Source organism: Anopheles nili, chromosome 3 (assembly GCF_943737925.1).
Source record: "Anopheles nili chromosome 3, idAnoNiliSN_F5_01, whole genome shotgun sequence".
In the NCBI taxonomy this organism is placed as follows: domain Eukaryota; kingdom Metazoa; phylum Arthropoda; class Insecta; order Diptera; family Culicidae; genus Anopheles; species Anopheles nili.
The window spans coordinates 13076299-13097618 of record NC_071292.1 but is presented as its reverse complement, the minus strand read 5'-3'; the positions used below and the strand labels follow the sequence as shown (position 1 = coordinate 13097618).

Genomic DNA, 21320 nt, shown 5'->3' with positions numbered 1-21320 from the left:
GGGTGGGTGGTTCTCAAGAAACAAAACGAAAGCTTTATCGTCCAACGCGTTGAAGCGAATATCGAAGATCCTCGCAGCACGGAAGCTAAATCCTTGATCGCGGTGATCTAACCCCTTTGCGTGTGTGAGTTCGTGCGTGGCGCCTATCATTTTTTTGTTTACCACAACACCACTAGGCTCCGTGTATGTGTGCGCAGGGTGGCGGTCCGATCGTGGCTGGATGTTGCATAATTCCGCCGAAAACAGACCTATCATAATAGCAACCTTTCATTTGCTAATGAAGTGAAAGAGCGCCGAAAAAGTGACCACTACCTCACTCAGACCACAAAGGAGCGAAAGAAAGCGAGCTGCCGGGCAAAGGAGTGAGAGAAAAAAAACGCGTTTTTCGTTCAGTTTCCAACCACACGCGGAGCCGCGCGGAGAAGCCAAAATTCGTGAAAGTGCACGAACGCCAGCGTGGGGCTGCCCGCGATTTACGTAAGAAAGCTTTCTTTCGCTGCGCTCCTTCTGCTGCCCGCGAGGGGTTGCGTTGTTGTTGTTGTTGTTTTTCATCTTCTTCACCCGCCCTGTCTGTCATATCAATCGGACGCACGAGGAAATAAAGCTTCTCGCCGCGAAGAAAAATCGCCCGCCGCGACCAACGGATGATAAATCCACCCTCGGTCGACGATCATCATCAGCTTTAATGATCGCTAGCCTAGCGACGCATCAACCTACGTACAACGGCTGGCGAGTACAAGGCGCCGGGCCCACGCACGCCTAACGAAGAATCCCTGGCGGCAAAATACAAGGAAAAAAAACCCAAGCAAACAGCAACAGCAAACCGACAGTGCCTTTCGTGACAAGACTATGGAAATTGGAGCCGCACGGTCAAGATAGCATCGGTTCAAACACGTTTCACACGCACCGTTTCCAAGATGGCGTTCGATGGGTCCCTGCGGGAGTCGGGAAAAGTTTGATCCATCGCACGAGCGCCCAAACGCGGACCACTTTCAGGATCAGCGCCATCGCGATCTCAGGATCGAGTTCCACGCACAAGACTGCGATCCTTTCCTTCTGCCTTAGCAACGTGTAGTGTGCGAGTAGGAGCACGTGTGTGTGTGTCTGAGAGAGAGAGCGAGAGAGAGTGTGTGTGTGCGGACGTGAGTGGGGCATTTTGCAGTGCCACGCACGCGGGACACGCGGGACCAATGTTTACACCGAGAATGTTTGAAATGTGGAGCAATGTTACGTCCAAGCTGGAAGCGCACATACCCATGCAAACGAATGTGCAGGCGTCCACCGTGCAGAACTCGTCCAGTGGATCGATAAAAGGTGAGCAATAGGGGTGGGCAAACGCGACCAGTACCGGTCTTTCGCGGTCTTCGAAAGGGAGTCATTAGAAGGGCCAGCATCCGCCCTGTGGGAGAGACCATCTGTCGGATTCTGGCGAGTGATCAACACGCAATCAAGCATGGTTGCCTGCGCGATCGAATAAAGAGGCAATTAAAGGCGCCCAAAACTCCGATCATCCCTTGGGAATGGTTAGAAAAGCTCTTCAACAAAATCAGCCCGAAGTTTGGCTTCCAAAAAGCAAGCAAAACGCCTCCCCGTCGCGACCGATTTCGGTGTAATGAAATAATTGAAATCAAAAGTAGATAACGGATCCTTCGCGCACCGCGGGCTCACGCAAACCGATTGCGTATTGCGCCCGCGGCGCGTATACGCGCGCTTGCATGACGTCGAGAAAAAGCTTTTACCACCTTTCGGTGGTTTCTCTCGGTGGCCTGCCTTGCGCCTTCTTTATCGTGTCGCTTCGCTTCTTCCCGCGGAACAAAACGCGGAAAAAAGTAACGGAGCCCGGGGTCCCGTTCCGGCGCAATGGACGAGCTAGACGAGGCTCCGGTCTCCCTAGGCCGGGAAGCTTTCCTTTTGCACCGTTACGGGCGCAACGAAGAAGCCATGAAACGGCTGGACGATGGAGGAAGAAAAAAACCGTGCTACATAGCGGTTCGTCTGGTGCTATTAACAAATATGTTACACCTGAGAACTATTCTCGTTCTTCCATTTCGTCGCTGCTTCGCTTGATTTCAGATTGTGTGTTTTCTAGTTTCCCGTTTTCCACCACCCGGCTGACGATCAACCCCACCAGATAGGCACTTTAATCTTTTTCTCTCTCTCTTTTTCGCTCTCTCTCTTTCACGAGCGCACGTTCACTGCGTGCCTATTGTATTTCCCTTTTAACATTCTCTTTCCCGCGCGATCCGTTAGCTAGCTTTTCCAACCCTTTTTCTATGTGCCCGTGCCCGTGTGTGTGCGTGTGTGCTTTTTTTTCATCTTCTCGTTTCACATGATCTCCGCGCCCCGCTCTGGTGCTGCCCTTTTCAGCGGTGCTGCCCGAACCAAAGTCAGCTGCAGCATTTTCTCCTCGGCGCGCTTTTCGCTTCCGCCGGCTCGATCTAACCGATTTTTTATGTTCTTCCACTTTCCCGACCCACCCTGTGAGCTTTTTTTTCCGCTTCACGCTACTGGCTTCTTTTCCGCGCGCGCGAGCATAGAATTTACCGTTGCTTCGTGCTGGTCAGCCCTTTTTTCTCCCTCTCCTATTCGCGTTGTCTACCGCCATTTTTACTGTCCGCGTATTTCATTTTCTCTCGTTTTTTTTCCGCCCTATCTTGCCCCTTACCGTTGGGTCTTTTATTTTCATTCAATTTATTAAACGCCACGGCCCCTAGCTGCCTAGCTTTGGCAATTTGGCATTTCATTGCACTACCGAGTGAGCTTCGGTTTGGGGCTTTTCACGCGGATGGCTTTTTTCATTCCATTACTAACGATCGTGGGTGCTCCCCTTTTCGCGCCCGCATTTGCTCATGGGGGCACCATCATGCAAAGGCGCTCGTGTCGATTAATCAATACGCTCTTACCCTTACGCTGGCGGAAAATGTCACACGTCGCACAGTCGTAAAGATAACCAGGCGTTTAAAAGACCCACCGAAAAAGGGGGTGTCACGGTGGATGGCTCGCCGCATACCCGCCGGACTGGTGGAGAAGAATTTTCACAGCATTTTAGCTCTCGTATTAGTGAGAGAAACCGCTGGAACCGTCTAAATGGTGGCTTCAATCATCGCCACTGGAAACTCCGCAACACACACAAAATTCGCCCAAGCACGAATTCAAGCCATCAGGAATCCAACCACCGGAAGCGGTCTTTTCCCTGGGCTGAGCTTTCCCGAGCCGAGCGGTGGTTGCAATTATCTTACGAAACATAATCACGAGAATGTGGCATCCCGTTTCATTGCGCGCCTTTTTCGAATTCTGAGCACTCGCGAACATTCTTCGCCGTTGCGCTCCGGTTGCCGGTGTACATTACTCAGCGCGAGCATAATTATGCTTAGCCCTTTTTAATTCAACCCTCATTCAGTCACCCCCCTTACGGACGTTACCCACAAAACCCCTCGAGGGAAAATCTCGAGCGCCAGGAAAAAAAGGCCTCCTCTCGTCCGGAAGCACCGCTAGATGTCGCTACCGTTTGGTTTATTTTGCGTTCGTTCTCTTCTTGCATTTTTCCCATCACCTCCAACGCACAAGCCGCGTGGGAGAAGAGACAGCGAGAGAGAGAGAGAGAGAGAGAGAGGGAGGGTAGATTTGCATTTCTCAAGCGGCTCACCCTTGCCATACGGTCCTGCGAGCTGTGAAAAACGAAGCGTCAATTTATACACGAGGGAGTGGAAAAAGGGCATGAGCAAATGAAAAGCCACCCCACAGGTGAGGTGTTGAGAATCGCAGTTTTTCTCTCGCTCTCTCTCTATCGCCCTGTCCGCATGCTAGTTTTTCATCGTCCACTCTGCCCCGGACACCCTCGTGCACAGCATAAATGCGGACATGAATGTGGCGTGCCGAAGCCAGGTGCCATTGCCGCCCGGCTATTGACGGGTTGATGGGAAAAGCCTCCGGCGGGTGAGGTGTCAAAGCACACTAGCGACATGGGGGGGTTGCCGAGCGGTGGGTTGGCGAAGGAAAAGGGTCGTAGGCATGAATATTCTAAATGGAAATATGAAAAAGAACCACCTCTCTCTTTCTCTCGCCCCTGGAATAATCGCCACAGGTAGACGAGAGAATGATTATTGCCGCGTGCGTTTTTCCGACTCGTGCAGCCCACGGTGGGATGGAAACCCTGGTGAAGGGGACGGCCCGAACACATGCCTCACGGAATATAGGTCAGTCGGGAAAAAGTGCAAAGCCCGCTGAGCCAACCAAGCGCCTCAACCACCCCCAACGGCCCGAACCCATCCATCCCTGCCCATGTGTAATCAAATGGCGCTCGTCGGCTGTCGGTTTTGTTTTCGATGCAGCTTTTTCCCACCTACCTGACTACCGGTTTTTTTTTCTTCTTTGTGTGCCTCTGCATTACCGCTCGCTCTGTCTCGCTCTTACACACACACACACGCACATGACTACAAACGCCCCCTTTCGATGGGTGAAGAAGTCGCCGGACGGCGAAGCGCATCCCGGGCTGGAAATAAGTTTTGCCAATTGGCATTTCTGTTATTTTTGTTACCAACGCCCCTGCCCTGCCGGAAAAACCTACCCACCGTTGCCAGCGTTGCAAAAATACGGCAGACACACCACGCGGAGTTCACCTGTCTCGTCCACGGCGGGCGCGTTAGCTTTCGGGCGATTGGGAAATCCGCGCGCGGATTGGATTCGATTTGTTCTGGCTTGTTATTTTGTGCTGCTATAGCTTTATTTACTTGTTTGTCGTTTTGTTTTTCGTTTTTGTTTTAGGCGCGATTGTTTTTCTTTTTGTGAATCTCCCTGTGTTCTTCACCATTATTATCATTCCACCCCGAAGCCCGGCCCGGTGCACGTGGAACCGAGCAGGGGGCCTGCTTTTCTTTGAACAGATGATTTTGTCGTTCGGGCGCTCGCGTACGCGGTGGAATGTTTCTGTTTTCGTGTACCGGAGCTGGGTCGCCGGAGGGCAATGACTCTTGAGGGTTCGCCGGTTGTACACGGGCTAAACTGCGAGCTTTCGGAAACAATTGCACTGGGTCGGGGTTTTTAGTTTGTTTCCTGTGCGGCTGTAAATAATCATCAATCGCTTTTGTCAATCCGACCCGATCCGGGCTGTGCTTTATTTGCTGTTTATGGTAGGCCAGCGATTCGCGCTTTTTTTAAATTATTTTTGCAACAACTGCGCGTGGTATTGCATTCCTCGCATGTTATGACAGCACGTGTTACGACACAGAATGCCATTTTGTTTGGTGTTTTTTTTTTCTTTCGAATTTAACATACTTCTTGTTTGGTTGCTGTTGTTTTTAGCTTCAAATAATGTTTGGTCATCTAAGACAACGTTTATTTTTGACACATTTTCAAACCAATTTTTTGGAAATGCAACGTATGACTTCTGTAAATGGAACTATCAAAATTTGCACCAGTAAACAAAACCAAATTCGCAACAGCAACTTAAAACGACTTGGAGCTATAAAAGGTACAAAAATACCGAGCAAACGCTACTAATTGCCACCTTTTTCTTCAACGGCCATTACCGGAGCGTTTGCTGCGTCCGCTCGAAGGGAACGATGGACTGGCACTCTGGCAGCGGTACCGGTGGCAATTAAAACTGGATAAACTATTTTTTCATGCTTCGTACGCCTCCGCTGGGTCGCAAGTGTCGAGAGAGCTCTCGTCGTTTGGGTAAAATTTGAATAAAACTCGCGTAAATACTTAATGATTTATGGTTCTTGATGAGGGACGGCATGGAATCGCGGGAAGGATAAGAAAAAGGTGCAAAGGTATCAGGAAGTATTTCATTACTCGTCCGGTTCGTGGGGTTAAATTTCAGAGCATAAAAAACTCTTCATGGGTAGGTTTTTTATGAGGCGAGATAAACGAAGTGGTTCATCCTAAAACATGTACTTTGTGCATCATGCCCCAAATCATTTACATTTCGTTATATTTAAGCGTTTTAGTTTCATTTTGAAGTTCTAAAACTGCACTCTTCGACTAGATCATACAAAAAAATCACCCGGTAACTTTGTTTTCCACTGGCGTCGAATGAATACTATTCTCTCTTTTATCTCCCTCAATAAAAGCTGCTTGAAGTTTATCACTTAACCACATGTTTTGTGCCATCCCACGCCATTCCCACAGGAAACGCCATTTATCAACGCGATTGCCATAGTAAATTATCATTCAGGACAACGAAACCGCTCGCCCAACAATTGCAATCAATGTTTCTTAAATTGACAAATGCTTTAATTGTCACCGGTGTGATAAATAGCCACCGAGCGTGCTCTGGAGGGCCGAGAACGCCATGTGCCGGTTTGGGCTCTGCAGAACGCCCAAGTGTAAGGTTCTATTGTATGACTCACACTGGCCATTCGATCGCCATTCTGCTGGCCATTCGCAAACGCCCAGCACTCGCTGGGAATCAATTTCGCAAAATTAGTCATTCGTTTCGGTTCGCCCTGGTGCAAGAATGCTGCGAGGCTTGAAGCCAGCCTGATGCCCGGTGCAACGGAAAAATCACGACTTCCACTCTGCCGCCCAATCGCGCGCATGATCGTAGGGGCGGATCACCTCCGCCACCGTGGAACCAGCCCGCGGATCGGTTCTTGCCACAGAACGTGAACCAAACTCTTGGACGGAGTGAAGCGATCTTGCGGCAACGCGATCGTTAGCGAAAATCGACCCTTCGGTAATCCAATCAAACGCCAAACGAACCGGTCGACGATCCGTTCCGGAGCGAGCTCTGGGCTGCCCTACGGTGGCCTCGGGCGATCGGCTGTCACGAACTTCATTCTCAATAAATCAGCCACGGTCGTTGGTGTAGGACAAGGGAAGGGCTCGAACCCGCTGACATGACCCTTCTTCTCCATTTTTTTTTCTCCATTTTGGGATGTCGACTTGCGCAGCATCAACCCAATGACGAGCTGTTTGCGGAATTGCGGTGATCAATTCCGTGCGGTAATGAACGAAAATTTGCTGCTCATTTGCATTTTATTTGCGATCGCTGGATGGGAGTGGATTAGGACGAGACGGGGCAAATTATGTTGTAGATTTCCCCAGCGCAGCGAGTGACCAAATCGACGCCTTGCGCCCGGGAAAATGTGTCGAAACAGACAGCTTTCTTTCCCGCCGTGGGCACTGACGGCGAGTCGGTGAGTCTGGGAAAAAATGCACCGTTTGAGAGTAAAAAAAATGCAAATGCCCTTCGCTGCTACCGATGGTTTGTGGCCGTTGATCGACTAGCGGTTTACACAAAAAAAAGGGAATGGTTGCATTCTTGGCCCATCCATCTACGATTGCAGCGGTTGTCCATGATGCGCCCGAGCCACGAAGTAGAGGCCAGAAATTGTCCAATTCCTGCCCGATCGATGGCGTCTTCCTTCGCCGAAGACAAGATAATTATGAACGGCAGCAGGACGTGGAAGTGGGCCGCAATTGCACCAGATGGCCTAAGGGCGCCTGCGATCATCATGATCGTTCGCCGGATGGCGCAATCAAGAAAGTAACCGTCCTAAGCGCTTCACCTCGTGCTCTTTCCCATTTTGCTAACGCTAACGCCGTCTTTCACCTCACCGGTTCTAATGGTTTTTCCTGCCATTTCTGCTTTCGTTCCAGGTACGAATCATTTTATCTGTGGGTCACTATAAGGAAACTCGGTCCCGCCAAAGCTCGTTGCTTTTTATCGTAAGTAATTCATCTGTTGCGTGGCAGACGGTAATTTGTGAGCACTCGATTGATTGAGGTTTAAGTTCAAATTTCTCCCATGAGGCGCTCTCTTTACTATCGATTGGGCAGATGCCATTATTTTTACGCGATCGTTCGCGACTTAAAATGGCTGCGGTGCTCATAATTGATATTTTTTTTTCTCTATTTTTATGACTGCACTTCGGATGAGTTTCAGAGAACGTTTTTTCACTTGACTGATGAAAAATAGTGATAAATAAATGTGCGATGAGTTGATACGGCTCTTCCAGCCAAGATGTTGTCTCTTTCCCAAGAACAACATACTAGACAGACCTCTAGCCAGACAAACTCCCCTCAGAAGTGTCTTGGGAAAGCGTCTGTCTCGAGAAAACTCGACAGACCTCCGGGCAAACCTTTCGAAAGCCCTCCAGCGGCTTCGCTCGAGCGTGCTTGAGCTGCTGAGCAACATCAACGGCAACGGCGCTGAAGCCCACCATCCCACCGTCATTAAAATCGTACATCTCGCGCTCAGAACCGGCTTCTTCTATTTCCCATAAATCTAAGCCCATTCAAAAGCATCGCCCGTCTGCAATCGCTGCGGCCCAACATCGGCCCCCGAAATCGAGTGGCGTCGATGCGCGTACATCATAAGTTATGTACAGTTACCTAACTGTTTTCCTCGTCTCGCGGCATCGCACACATCCCCCATGTTTCTGGCCATCTCACTCTCTCTCTCTCTCGCTCTCTTGTTGTCTCTTTCAAACGCAATCCCCCCAGTTTTCTGGGGCTCGCGCCCGATCGCAGCATACGCGTGTAAGGTAGTAGGCCACGCCATAAACCGCGTAGTAACTCGCTTTTTCTACCGCTACTTTTTTCTCCATTTTCGTTGCGCGTTTCAGCTGGTTAAACGCACCCCTTTTCCCGATCCCAGCCCATCCCTTTTCCATACCCGTCCCGACGGCTCTTTCACCTGAAGCTTCCTACGTCGCCTTTCTCTTCGGCGGCCGCGCGCCGGCAACATTTTATTAATTCGCCTCCACTTCATTTATAGTTTACTGGTGCTTTCAACCTGTGCGTGCCGTCCTGCTCGCCCATCTGCCATCGTGGCTTTTGCAACTGATTCGTGGTGTACGGTGCGAATACAACAAAAAAAAAATGGCGAACGCCTCGAGGAGGGAGGGTTTATGCTGCTTTTTGTTTCGCGCAGATTATATTTGCGTTTCCTGCGCGTTTGGCCATGCGTTGCCTCGCGTACCGGGATGCGTGCGGTCGACCTTTCCGCTGATCGTGCACGTCCGGGATCAGGCTGTTTCCGGTCAGCGTGCCAAAAGCCACGAGTTTCTCAGGCTCTCTTAATTTTATTTTTTTTTTTTTTGAGGGAAGGAACATCTGCCCAATGTGTGAAGGCTGTTTTATTTCGCCACCCGAGAAACAAGCGATAAATTATTCCCTATCATTTTCGATGGCTGGCTGTGTGTGTGATTGATTGTATGTTGAACTTTATCGGAAGGAAATGTGATATGAAAAAGAGTTTATGCAAAGAAAACTATCAAATTTGCATCACAAATATGAGACCTCAAACATGTTATTGTGCACAATTTTTTGTGTCTATTCCGCTTGGAGGGTTTTGCACAGAAACGAGCTTTTGAATGCTTTACGGTGCACTTATAAATGGACTGTACTTGAATACCAATTAAATGGCTGCGTCCTTTTCCGGTGCTCGGCTCACGCTTCTCCCCACATTTCGCTTCATGTAAATGTGACAATAAAACCGAATGAGCTTAAGACGGAAACGAGCCATGAGCAGCCTCATCGTGCACGCCAGTATCTCCCGCGCGATATCTTTGTGGGAAATTTCGACTCCACAAATCTCGAAACCACGCCAGCATCAGCCGACCCGCGGCGCATGCAAATCAACGAATTATTAATAACCCTCTCCCAAAACCCTCGCAAACTCTCTGGCGCGGTTTGCGAAGAAGGAAAAGCAAGCAACCAGATCGCAATCGGTCCAGGTCCGCCGCCATCGTCGGCCACAACGCAAAACAAACGAAATAATTGTCCACCATATCCGCCTTTCGGACGCACCTTTCCCGGACCATGGGGAGCTTTCGCGATTCCACACCGAAACCGGAATCAAACGCTCGCGGTTCTGAGCACCGCCACCGCGACTCACCAAGGGTTGGGTTCGTGCCGGTTTGACCTACTTTGCGAATGTTACCATCGCCACCATATCGACTAGCGGGTCCGTCAAAGTCGCCAAAGTCGATGACGCCTGGAACTGGAAGGGGGCCTTTCCCCCCCCCCCCCCCCTAACGCCCTACGCCACACGAGTTTATGCGAAATTTGCGTAAAATTTCCGTTGCCGTGACAGGCGAATGTTTTTGGCGATTTATTTCCGCACGACCGCGTGATGACGGATGGCTCGGCGGGCACGACACCTGCAGGCAGGCTCATAACCAACGTTTCGAACGCAGTAGAAGGGCTTTCTTACGAAACCGCAAAATCGAAAGTAAGAACCACCTCAGGGAGGTTTGTTTTATTGTTTTTTACGACGCAGGAATCGTGAGCCCAACCCATCGCTCTCCGATTTGAGGTCGATGTGGGAACGCGTGGGTGACGCATTTGGCACCGAAATGCTCGAGCTGGGCTTAGAGATTCTGCGGGGAGAAATTGGCGACGTAATAAAAAAAAAATATAACCCCTCGGCACTCGCCGACAAACACTTAAACCACACGCACGTATTTGCACGGCACGAACGGAAGTGTTATCTAATGAGAACGGAAACAGCATCGATAAGCGCCCCTGAACAAGTGCCTCGATATTTGACCCGATTATGGAATTTATTTAAAGCAATTTATTGCCTGTGCTGGCATCATGCCGTGATTGAAAACAGATAGAATAATGAGCAAAACTTGTTTAGCACACTGTGTCTCTATCAGCAGTCAATTGAATCTGTCAAATGTCTTAAGCAAATAATCAACAAGCTGTGTTTAAATTTTACCCTGAAGAATGATAAAAACACTTCCGATAATGCCATTCCATTTCCCCTTCTTGTGCTCGAAGTGATGTTTCATGTATTTGCGATAAAAATAATCAACCAAAGCCTAATAAACATATAAAAAAGCACGCAATCCAAAACGGTTGTTATATCCAGAAACGCACCTTGAATGCTGCATAAATGCATCGCAAACATCGCGATCGGTTGGCTGCAAAAAGGCTAGAAAGAAAAATAGACAAACACCCCTTCGGGCCATAAATCTCACACCCTTCAACCCTTGCGCGGTTGGGGCGTGCTTCCCGCGCATAAACGATCAAATCATTCACGGCTTATCAAACGCTGCTAATCAGTCGGGCTTTTTATGCAACCGCCTCGATTACACAATTTCAATCGCACCACCTGCACCATCGCATTACGATTCCCCGCACGCATCAGCGTCTACTTATGCAAATTATCTTTCTAAGCCCTCCGAGCGAGCGAGCGAGAGAGAGAGAGAGAGAGAGATAGAGCGTGTGCGTGTACGCACGGAGGGAGTCATTTGAAAGCCCGGACCCGAGGTAGGTTTGAAGAGCTAGCGCAGCCTTATGAATTGATCAAGCGAATATCAGCAAACGCTCGATCCGACTCGACTCGAGTGTTTGTCTTTCATCGTCTCGCTCTCTCTCTCTCTCTCACTCTATCATGGCCCTGGTGGCCCTCGAGGTGGGTCTGCAATTAATAAACCCTACGCAGCGCACTGACGATGGTGGTTTTTGTCACGCAAGAGAAATGCTACTCGCCGTCGAACGAGGGACGAGATGCGGACCCGACGCGAAGGGATCACAACCTGCGCGACGCATTACGCAAGCGACCAGTCCGGGTGTATCCTGCCGTCGTGGACCTGTCCCGTTTTTCTGCTCCCCTTACACGCCCACCGAAGCGACCACACAGTTCCGGACGCTTGTGCGCCCTTGCTTACTAACCCCCATTTGGTTGGGCTCGGCTGGAAAAACCAGTTCCACCCGGTCGCGATGAGTTAATCTGTCAAATGCCCCCGGTGGGGTGATCGAAGCGAAGGAAAACCTGAACTCCACCGAGACGGCGATCAATCGCGAAGGAAGTGAAACACCGTTAGCACTACTCCGCGAATGACCCACATTCGATCCGAACGGCGCTTCCGGGCCAGCTCGGGCGGTGGTTTGCCAGCACCGTGATGCCTTTTCGGGGAAATGCGCGAAAATGGCTCCCCGTTGGCTGGCAGCGCGCTCGATAATGGCAAATGCACTTCAGCCGATGAGATGGGCTCGCTTCGAGAGGCTCTTCCGATGGAGCAATTAACACGGCCAGAGTGGAACCGAACCACCTGTTACGCGGGACGATGGAAAGCGAAGTGGGTGAAAAAAGGGGGAGGTTGGAAAATGGCACCCCACACCGGCCACTCTTCCTTCGTTTTGTTTTTTTTTTTTGCTTTTTCCTCGAACGCACTCAACGGATGGAAGCCGGACGGCAGATTGTACCGTTCGCTCACCGAACGCGCCTAATCAATTTCATAACGGCGGCTGCAATTAATTTTCCACCGTAATAACCATCGCCACCCTGTCTGCCGGTTTCTCCTGCTCTGTCGGTGGTGTTTGCTTTGTGCAATCGATTACGATGCCCTCCCGGAGTCTGTCCACGTGGCATGATTTCGCGCGCGCTTCCATTTTATTCTCGCCGCTCACAAGAACTGCTTGGCTCTGGTTGGCAATTGTTCATTAGCTCGAGGGGTTTAGGTGATCGCGAATCGACTTCTTTACCGTCGGAAAATGGACCTTCGCCGTTGCGTAACGTAATTGGCATGCTAACGAGAATGAGCACGGTTCGTTTGCGCAACGCTTGATGCAATCACTGATCGGAAGCTGGATGCGTTTTCCGTTTCGTGTCACGTTTTGGGGCGAATGATAATGAGCATCTCGGCTCAATGGAGCTAAAATATCGAGTGAATTCCATTATTAGAAGCTGGTGTGAAGTGATGCGAATATTTCCTACTGAACAAGTTGACTTGAGTTCGGTCAGCGATGTGTATTTAATGCCATTCGTCCGGTGACAAAGCGTGATAGCGTACCGTACGAAATGGTGTTCTTCTCGTTCGAAAGCATTAGTACCGTAGCCAGAACTCTTTGCAAGGTTTTGCGATTGCCCTTCACCTACTGGGTTGGTCGAATCCTTGCTCCAATCGCGTATGAATTCTCCCGCGTGATGAATTATGAATCGCTAGCACAAGGTACTCAGGGTCGGTGCTAAGAAAAGGCAACAAAAAACCTACTCCTAATCGAACGGCACAATGCATCCATTAAAAGCGCCGAACCGATACTGATCGATTGGCTTACGGTTCGGACCAACCCCGGAGGGTCCGGAAACACACAATGTACTTGCAGAATGATCACGATCAGCCATCACTAGCGCTTGCACTCGCAACTCGCAGCAACATAAGGCCACCACCATTTTCTAACTCACCCCGAGAACACCCCCGAGATGCCGTTCCGAACCGGTTAGCGAAGATCGTTGCACAATCGGATGCGATCCAACCGACCGGTACTGCTGCCAGCAGAAGATCCCATCACCATTCCGGTGGTGCTGAAGCTACGCTCACGTGACGCCTCGAGCGCGTCTCCTTCCTTGGGTAGACGGTAAAAACAGGCTCCCTCCCCTGAACGCGACGTTTGACGAATGAAGCAATCCTTCTCAGAGTGTCTAACGCGCTGTGCTTCCATCCCCGTTCGGATCGAGCATCTCGGGAAGGAAAAGGGCTTTTCGCCGTGTAGGTTTGGGATCCTCGGTTTGGGCAATCACACAAAACCAATTACGCCGGTTCGGGAGCTTTTTTGCAGAAAGCTCATGCTCCATGCGCCAATCGATCGAGCTATCGGGCGCATTCGACCCAAACGATCGTAATCCTGTCCTGGCTGAAGCACCTAACCGAGGCAGGCGTACGGTTTTCAAATCCGCTCTTTGCGCCCGCAAAACAACCGAAACGTGATCGCGCGTTCTCCACCGCCCGAAGGGTGTCCGCGTTCGCGTGTTTCTTTGGCTGGAAATTATGCAAAAATATTTCAACCCACGTCAAAAACCGGACGGACTCGCGCGGACTCCCTTGCATTAGAGATGACCCCAAGGGAGATTTGCTCGGTGCGACCGAGGAGCAGAGAGAGAGAGAGAGAGAGATGACCGACTAGCCCAGCCAGTGGGGTTCGTTGCGTCTAAAGCTGTAGAAGCGAAGAAATCGCGAAAAAAAAACCTACCACCCGCAGGCGACCAGAAGGGTTGAGCTAGGCGTAAAAACACAACGGCACAAATAAAAAAAAAAAGCCCAACCACGACAACAACAACGACGACGCTTAGTTGCGACCTCAGCTGGAATCACGTGGGTCGTGGGAAGGGGGGTGAGACACTGGGTGAAGGGTGGCACTCGGACACGGCACACCAACACAGGCCCACCGTCCTTGGCTCGGTCTATTCAACTTTGTTCCACTTCCATTCGCAAATCGCTGGTTCTTCGCCCGTTCGTGCAGCACCATCACAACGGCTCACAATCAACCCCCAGCCACCCACCGGGAGGGGGTGGGTTGAGTTTGGGAGGGAGGTGATGTTTCCTTCCGTCCCACCCACCTTCGCCGGCGAAACCACCATCGCGCTCCGAAAACCGCGGCGATGCATTTTGACTCGTGATGGCGCAGCTCTTCGATGACGACGATGACGCTAAAGTTTTTCCTACCATACGCCCCAAACCACCCCATTGGTCGTCTTACGAAGTGTCTCCTGTCGTGCCGTGGAACGTTCTCTCTCTCTCTCTCTCTCTCGTGCTTTCTCGCTCCTTGGGTGGAAGTGTCCGTGTCTCTCACACGTCATGAAGAGCGCGGTGAAGGCGCCCGGTAATGGCGACTTTTCGCAAAACTATGTTAGTAGTACCGGTTTGGCTGGTCTCTTTCTTACTCTCTCTTTCTCGCTCTTTCTTCATTTGGTCGCTTAGTACACGGTCCTTCGCTCCGTGCAAGGGTAGTTTTGTGTTTCTGTTTTATTTTCCTCAACCAGCCAGCCTTCCTTGCACACCCAATAGGCTTCCAAACACGCACAAACACACAAAAACTGGCGGCACCCGGTAAGCCTCACACACACGTGGCGTTGCGGTGGCTTTGCGCGGTACCGTACAATTATTCAACCCTCTTCTGATGGTGGGTTATTCCCCAAAAACGGACGACAGTGACGTTTACGTTGATGGTGGTGTTTTTTTTTTCTTTTTCCTCTCTTTCTTCACGATTTTACCCGGAGAGAAGACATAAAAATGCCTAATCATACGCAGTCACACACGTCCACAACACCTCGTGGCACAGCGGAGAGATGAACTGGGTGGGATGGGGAGAAAAACAATCAAAGGTTCAATAGAAAATGCCAACCCATTAGCGTTTGCAAGCATTTAAGCGACAAGGTGATAGCGCCAGGTACTTAAGCCAGAGTGATTTCTATGTTAAGCTCAAATGGTTATTTAGAAACGAAATTTTTTGTTATCCCTACATCTGCTCTGTTTTATGCATTCATTATTATTTTATTTAAACATTTTTTTTAATTCAACGGAAGAAATGTTATGCCGTTTCCAAACAGGACTTTTATTGCAAAACCAAGGTCTGACATTTGGCAATAAGCGGCGGATTATTGAATCCATTTATGGTCATGTGTGACAAACGCCGATTGCGAGTAGAAAGAAAGTTTTTAAGCTCCATAATACACGCTCCTGAAGTCAAACCCTTTACTCCACTGATCATTAAATGCCACTCAAACTCATGCCATTTGTAGCCACGTTATGCATACCATCCATCATATCATATCGAATCACTCCATGAACTGTACAAATAACCAACGCATGAGCGAAAAAAATCGCCATCAGACACGTTCGTGGCGAAATTTCACCTCCCAAGCGACCTACGCACCGCAGGTAACAAAAAAAAAAGAAGCACGCGCGTGTGTTTATCCTGCGGCAAGAACCGACACGTCCTAATCTGCTTCAATCCACCAATTTATGACATCGTTAATCATGTCGTGACAACATTCCTCCATACACACGCGCACGCATACACGCGTGGGACGCCCAGGCGGGTGAAAATAAACCCCCCAAAAAAAAAACCACTTACCCCTGCCGGTAACGAGCCGAGTAAGCGAGCAAATTTTTATTATTCACCGGCGCGCCATTTGCCAAAAACAGTACGATCGAAAAACCGCCGGACGGAACCGGCCACGGGAACCGGCCGTACTTTCGCTTTCGCGCTCCAACAGAGATCGGTTACCGGGTCGACAGGGTGTCCCGATGGCTGTCGCTGCTTTCACATTTCGTGTCCCGAGCCCATCCCGATGGAGTCGTTAAAAAAGCTCTCCCGCGTGTCGAGATGGCTTCGCATCTCGCCACCCGAATCGCAATCGCTCGCAAGATGTCAACCGTAGATGGAGCGAAGGTGATCGCGAACCGAATGACAGCGAGCTTGTCTAAAATTAAAATACGTCAATCAAGCTTAACGAACGGAATTCGTTCAGCGCTCACATTCCGCCGAATTTTGAACGCACACTGCGCATGTCGCGCGTTTGCGTCCTTTTCCAGGGCACCACGTGTGATTTTGGGCTTCGTTTGGTTTGCCACGCGAGCCTAAGTCACCATTTGCCCAAGTGCCGCGAGCCTCCGATGGGTCCAGCGGCAAAAACAATTACCATTCGGTGTGACGCCAGTGCGGTCTGGGTGCATGTCGTCTGCGAAACCATCTGGTCGGATGGCGCGTCTGTTTGCTTGCCCACTCGGCAGTGCCGATGGGCAATGGCAAAGGTGCGACCGCCGCTGCAAAGCGAAGCACATCCAATCGAGCACAATGTCCACGGTGCTCAATGGAGCGTTTGAAAAGCCAAAAACGTTTGCCGTACCATGGCGACGTGATTCTGTGCAGCTGGGATAGAACTGACTCACGGTTTGTAACACTAGCAAATAATCTTTGTCCAAGCCAAACTCGTCACGGAATCGACAAAAGAAACTCTTATTAGTTTGGAATGGTGTTAAACAAATGTTCCTCGCCCTTAATTTTCATTAGTCATCTATTCGACACCGTATTTTAATCATCAAAAATGATAAATCACCTGAAACAAACCCCATCTAAGTATGAAAGCATTAATTTGCCTAACAACAACACGGTTACCAATCTATACAAATGAATTAAACAACCGTTGCGGTCGCCGATTTGCATACCGATTTGCTAGGTTTGTTAGCTGGCAGCATAAATAGCCCTCACGACCGCAAAAGCCGTACATGTTGTGCGCAAAAGGGAAAACATTCAACCACACCAAACCGTCATTAATCGTCGAGATGATTACAAGCCACCATGCGCCTCCATCGCAAGCTTCCGTTGCTAGATTTCTCGATAGAACGTCCCCGATAAGCCTTAACCTTCAGTTCGGCTGTGTGATTGTTTCGCTTTGGTCCCTCGTTTACCCCCTTTACACTATGTTGCTTGATTGGTTTCCCTTTTTTCCTATTCTTCATGCAGCCAGCGCAAGAAAAATTCAAGGTCTCGCGTGGGGGAAGTTTCTTTAGCAAAACGGACTCAAGCGGGCCCGATTGGGAGGAGAGATCGCAACTGCAACACTCCAAGGGTAGATGCATGTCTGCATGTGCATGCCAGGCCATACTCATGTCGATCGTGCTACCCTCGCGTACAAGAAAAACCGCCCCCGGTAAGGGACCGCTTAGGGGTCAGTTAGATTGGAAACTTTCGGCCGCGACTTCTCGCTGGAGGGATAGAAAACGAAGGAAAACACACAGCGCCCCAGCGTGCCCTTCGTGCGTCCTCCGTTCTCACAAATCAAGGCCGAGGCGTTGTTTCGTTGCAGCGCTCGTGCCGTGCAAACCCCGGTGCAAGTGCACTTTAGCGTGCTGACGGTTACCGGTGGAGAAAAAAGCTGCATTTTCTACCATTCGCCTCACCACGCAGGGGTCAGATCGGAGTCTAATCTCTGTCCGCCCGCCACACGGCATTCACGCGGATGAAGCACGCAAAACACCACCGTACGGTTCAGCCATCAGCCCCGTGGGTCGGAGTGTCATTCTTCAAACACCTCGTATGGCGCGGATTGGCCATTTTGAAGGCGAACTGGGAGCACGCTGAAGCCGCACGTACGCAAACCTTCGTCACGAAAGACTTGAGCGCACGGTACGAGCAAAAACGCACAAGCCACGAACCCCATCGAGCGCGCTTGTGGTGGAGGGCTTTTTTTTTGCCACCCGAGCGTTCAATCGAACTGCTAAAGACCATACCGAGCTCGGGCGCGTTTGTGCGAAACGTCGTCACCAAACACGGTAGCGGCGTGATCGGTAAGCACTCACCATGCCACCGGCCGCGGGCCAATCCACCATTCGAAGCAACAATTGCTGCATTGGCAACCTGTCTATTGGGGTTCTGCTTTTTTTTTCTCTTCGCTTCGATTTGTCTCCGCTTCTTCGATCGCTCTTGAGCCAGGCTTGGTGTCTCTTGCGCAACGCAACCTTGGTCACACAAGAAAAGTTGGCTTAGTACTGCCGATCGCAACCCGCTCCGGACGAGGGTTGCCTAGTCATGAGCTTAGAAACCACCCCCAGGGCTTCTTATGGGCGGCGTTGAAAGCTTTGCGAGGATCTGTCCAAGTGCACTGATCGGGCACGTGAAGGCGCGCAGGAAAAACTAATTTCCAACCCATCCAAAGCGGTTCGAGCTTCCGGTGTTTTCAGGCAAGACACGGTGCCAATCGCAGTTATTGATTCGCTGCTGATTCGCTACGCCATGCGCTATGAAAAGCCGATTGTCGCGTGAACGGTGATTAATGAAGTGGTTCGAAAGGGATGGACGCGATGGGCGATGGGTTGCAAACTCAGCACAATGTGTACCAGCTCAGCGTGCGGGCTTTCACGTGCTAATTGAGTGGTGGTTTCTGCCGTTTGGCGTTCGTACTAACGTTAAGTTTGGTTTTCAACGGGTGGTGATAATTCCGAAGGTAAGCGCGCTTTCAATGTTGGCTTTTATGTTTTCCAGTAGGTTGTTGAGGGGGCATGTTGAGCCAATCGGGAAAGAAACGGCAATCACATTTTCTTATCCAGGAAAGCATTGCAATCAACCAAAGGTACAATTCAACTCGATTGCTTTTATCGGCTATTGTTATCGCAAAAACATGTTTTTCATGTTTAAAAAAAAACTTCAAAATAAACCAGTCAATTATTTACTTCGAATGTTTCTAGATTGTTTCTTGATATTTGAATGAATATCTGACACCCAAATACGGTTAAAATATAAAACTCCTTTGAGCTTGGTTACAGCGATAAGTATTCTGCATAGATCTCAATCAAATTGCTATCACATTACAAAATTGTACACATTTTCAAGCAATCGAGCTCGCACTTCATTTCATTGCATCACACTTCAGCCATTATCAAAAGGGTAAAATTTTACGTTGCATTACGTAAAAAAAAACGAAAACAAATTGTGATAACAGCTTACAGCATTAAGGGAATGGAAAAAAACAAAATCCCCACAAACACAACGCGCACATTTCGCTCAAGCGGAAACGCCACTCCGTCACCCTAGGCCTAGGACGCACAATTTTCCCACCCAGACAAGTGCACCCAGACACGTGTTGGACACCACACCCGGTGACACGACGCCATCAAATAAAAGGGACGTAAATAAATAAATAAATCACTTTCCCTTCGGCGGCCGCCTTGGCTCCCGCGGTTCGCGCTTGTGCAAGAGCCATAGTGACTTCCGACCGGTCCCTTCGGTGGGCCTTTGCGGATAAAAAGTGCATTCAAGATTCCACCTCATGCGCCTCTCTGTCTCTCTTTTCCTCCCTCACACGCATCGTGGCTCCGGCGTCAAGATTGTAATGAAGCCATTCGTGCGCGTGCTTGGCTTGCCTTTTAATTGGCTTTTGTAACATGTGTTATATCATCGAGCCCAACCAGCGGACGGGTTTTGCGGCTCCATTTCGCCCGCTCGGATGTGTTATGATTTGTTTCTACGCGCCGCAAACCGAGGGGAGCCGACCGAACGCGCACACCGAGAGGGTCTTTCAAAAGAAAGGGCGATAAAATCATGACGCAGGAGCCAGCTACGCCAGCCGATGATGCACTCGCATGCTTTATTTGCAGGCGTTTCGGTGCGTCTTTAGCGCGACACCAGCGACGATGCCAAGTGCAATCGAGCAGCCACTCGCCGGTGCACGCAATAATGCCCACCCATTCGCGCCTCATTATCTGATCTCGTTGTCTCGAGAGGAGGTGAGTGAGTGAAAGGGAGAAAGGTGGGTGTGGTTGGTTGAGAGAAAGAAAAAAAAACGGGCAAAAGAGTTGGGAGCTTTTCTTTCTTTGCTATTTTGCATGCGAGCAGTTGGCACTGCTTTTCGAAACACTCAGCACGAAACAATGGCAGCTGACAAGGTCCACACACACACACACACACACCTCGTGTTCCTGGAGAGCCCTGTGGTCTTGAGAAGGCTCTGTTACTGTTTGCCGGATGAGGGGCACTTTCTGACTGCACTTCGAGCCCATACGCTTGGTTTCCTTCCTTGCGTGCCAATCGATCGCTGAATTCTGCTGTCGGAATTTGAAAATTCCGTGGCTGAAATGATTTGCATTCCGACGGATTCGCTCTCCGGGTTCGATTACTCGCTCAAGGGAAGCCTGGAAGCGGGATGGGTGTAAAAAGGCAGTATTTTTTCGCGACCCAAAACCCATTGTGTGGCAAAGTTGGTGTGTGTGTGCGAGATGTCCGAACGCGTGAATGTGGGGTGCATTTTTCAAAAGAAATATATGCCTTTAAGAAAGTGTTCCTTTTTTAAGGCGTCCTCCAAAAAAGGCTACATCCCTTACGAATGGGAAGCTGCTTGCAGGAGGGTGCACCCGAGTGATCACCAAAACCAGCCGCAAACCCATTGTAGTTGATTGTTATTGTGCATTTATAAGGAATTCAGCGTATCGGGAAACACTTCTTCCAAAACCGGTTTACGGTTGAATGAAAAGCCATCGTAAGGTGATGATTAAAGCGATAGGTTTGAATAATTTGGGATGGTGAATTGCTGAAATAGCGTCAATCTTTTCTTACTACGTTGAGAACGTCATACTTTTATTCATTTTTTTTTTAATTATTAATCGAATTATATAAAACGAATTATGGCAAAAGGCGCTTAATGTGTTTCAAACCATTTTCATGTGCTTGTGCAAAGCAGCGCTTTTTAAAACTACCAAAATTCCACCTCTTAATGCCTCAAATCAGCTGAATCCTTCCTACTCGCATTAATGAAATGGAAGAATAAATCAACCCATTGTTTTCCCGTCTCGTAAAAAAAAAACTCCACCCCCCAATATTGCCACGTTTAGAGTTTCCCCCCAAACCATCACCGTATGGTAGCGATTTCGTCCGCACGCGACCGGCTCTTCTTCCTGGACATCCTTGCTGCTTCCTTTGGTGCGCCTCCACCACTCAATTGCTTCATTTGAATCGAATTACGACTGCACGTGATACGTCCTCCAACGAGCGCACGCGTCCATTTATGTGTGGGTGTGTGTGTGTGTCACTGTTTTGTGGATCATTTTAAATTAATTTCCCATCACCACCACCGCGTGTGCATT

At 49.7% G+C, this 21320-nt stretch overlaps 1 protein-coding gene across 1 annotated transcript in view; it reads left to right on the top strand.

Moving 5' to 3' along the window:
* The first annotated feature begins 1190 nt into the window (after positions 1 to 1190).
* The window catches only part of LOC128725959 (probable nuclear hormone receptor HR3), a 60197-nt gene continuing 40067 nt past the window's right edge, over positions 1191 to 21320 (top strand). Inside the window, exon 1 of the mRNA XM_053819732.1 lies at positions 1191 to 1314. Coding sequence (XP_053675707.1) covers positions 1191 to 1314 — 124 coding nt within the window. The remainder of the gene's footprint in view (positions 1315 to 21320) is intronic.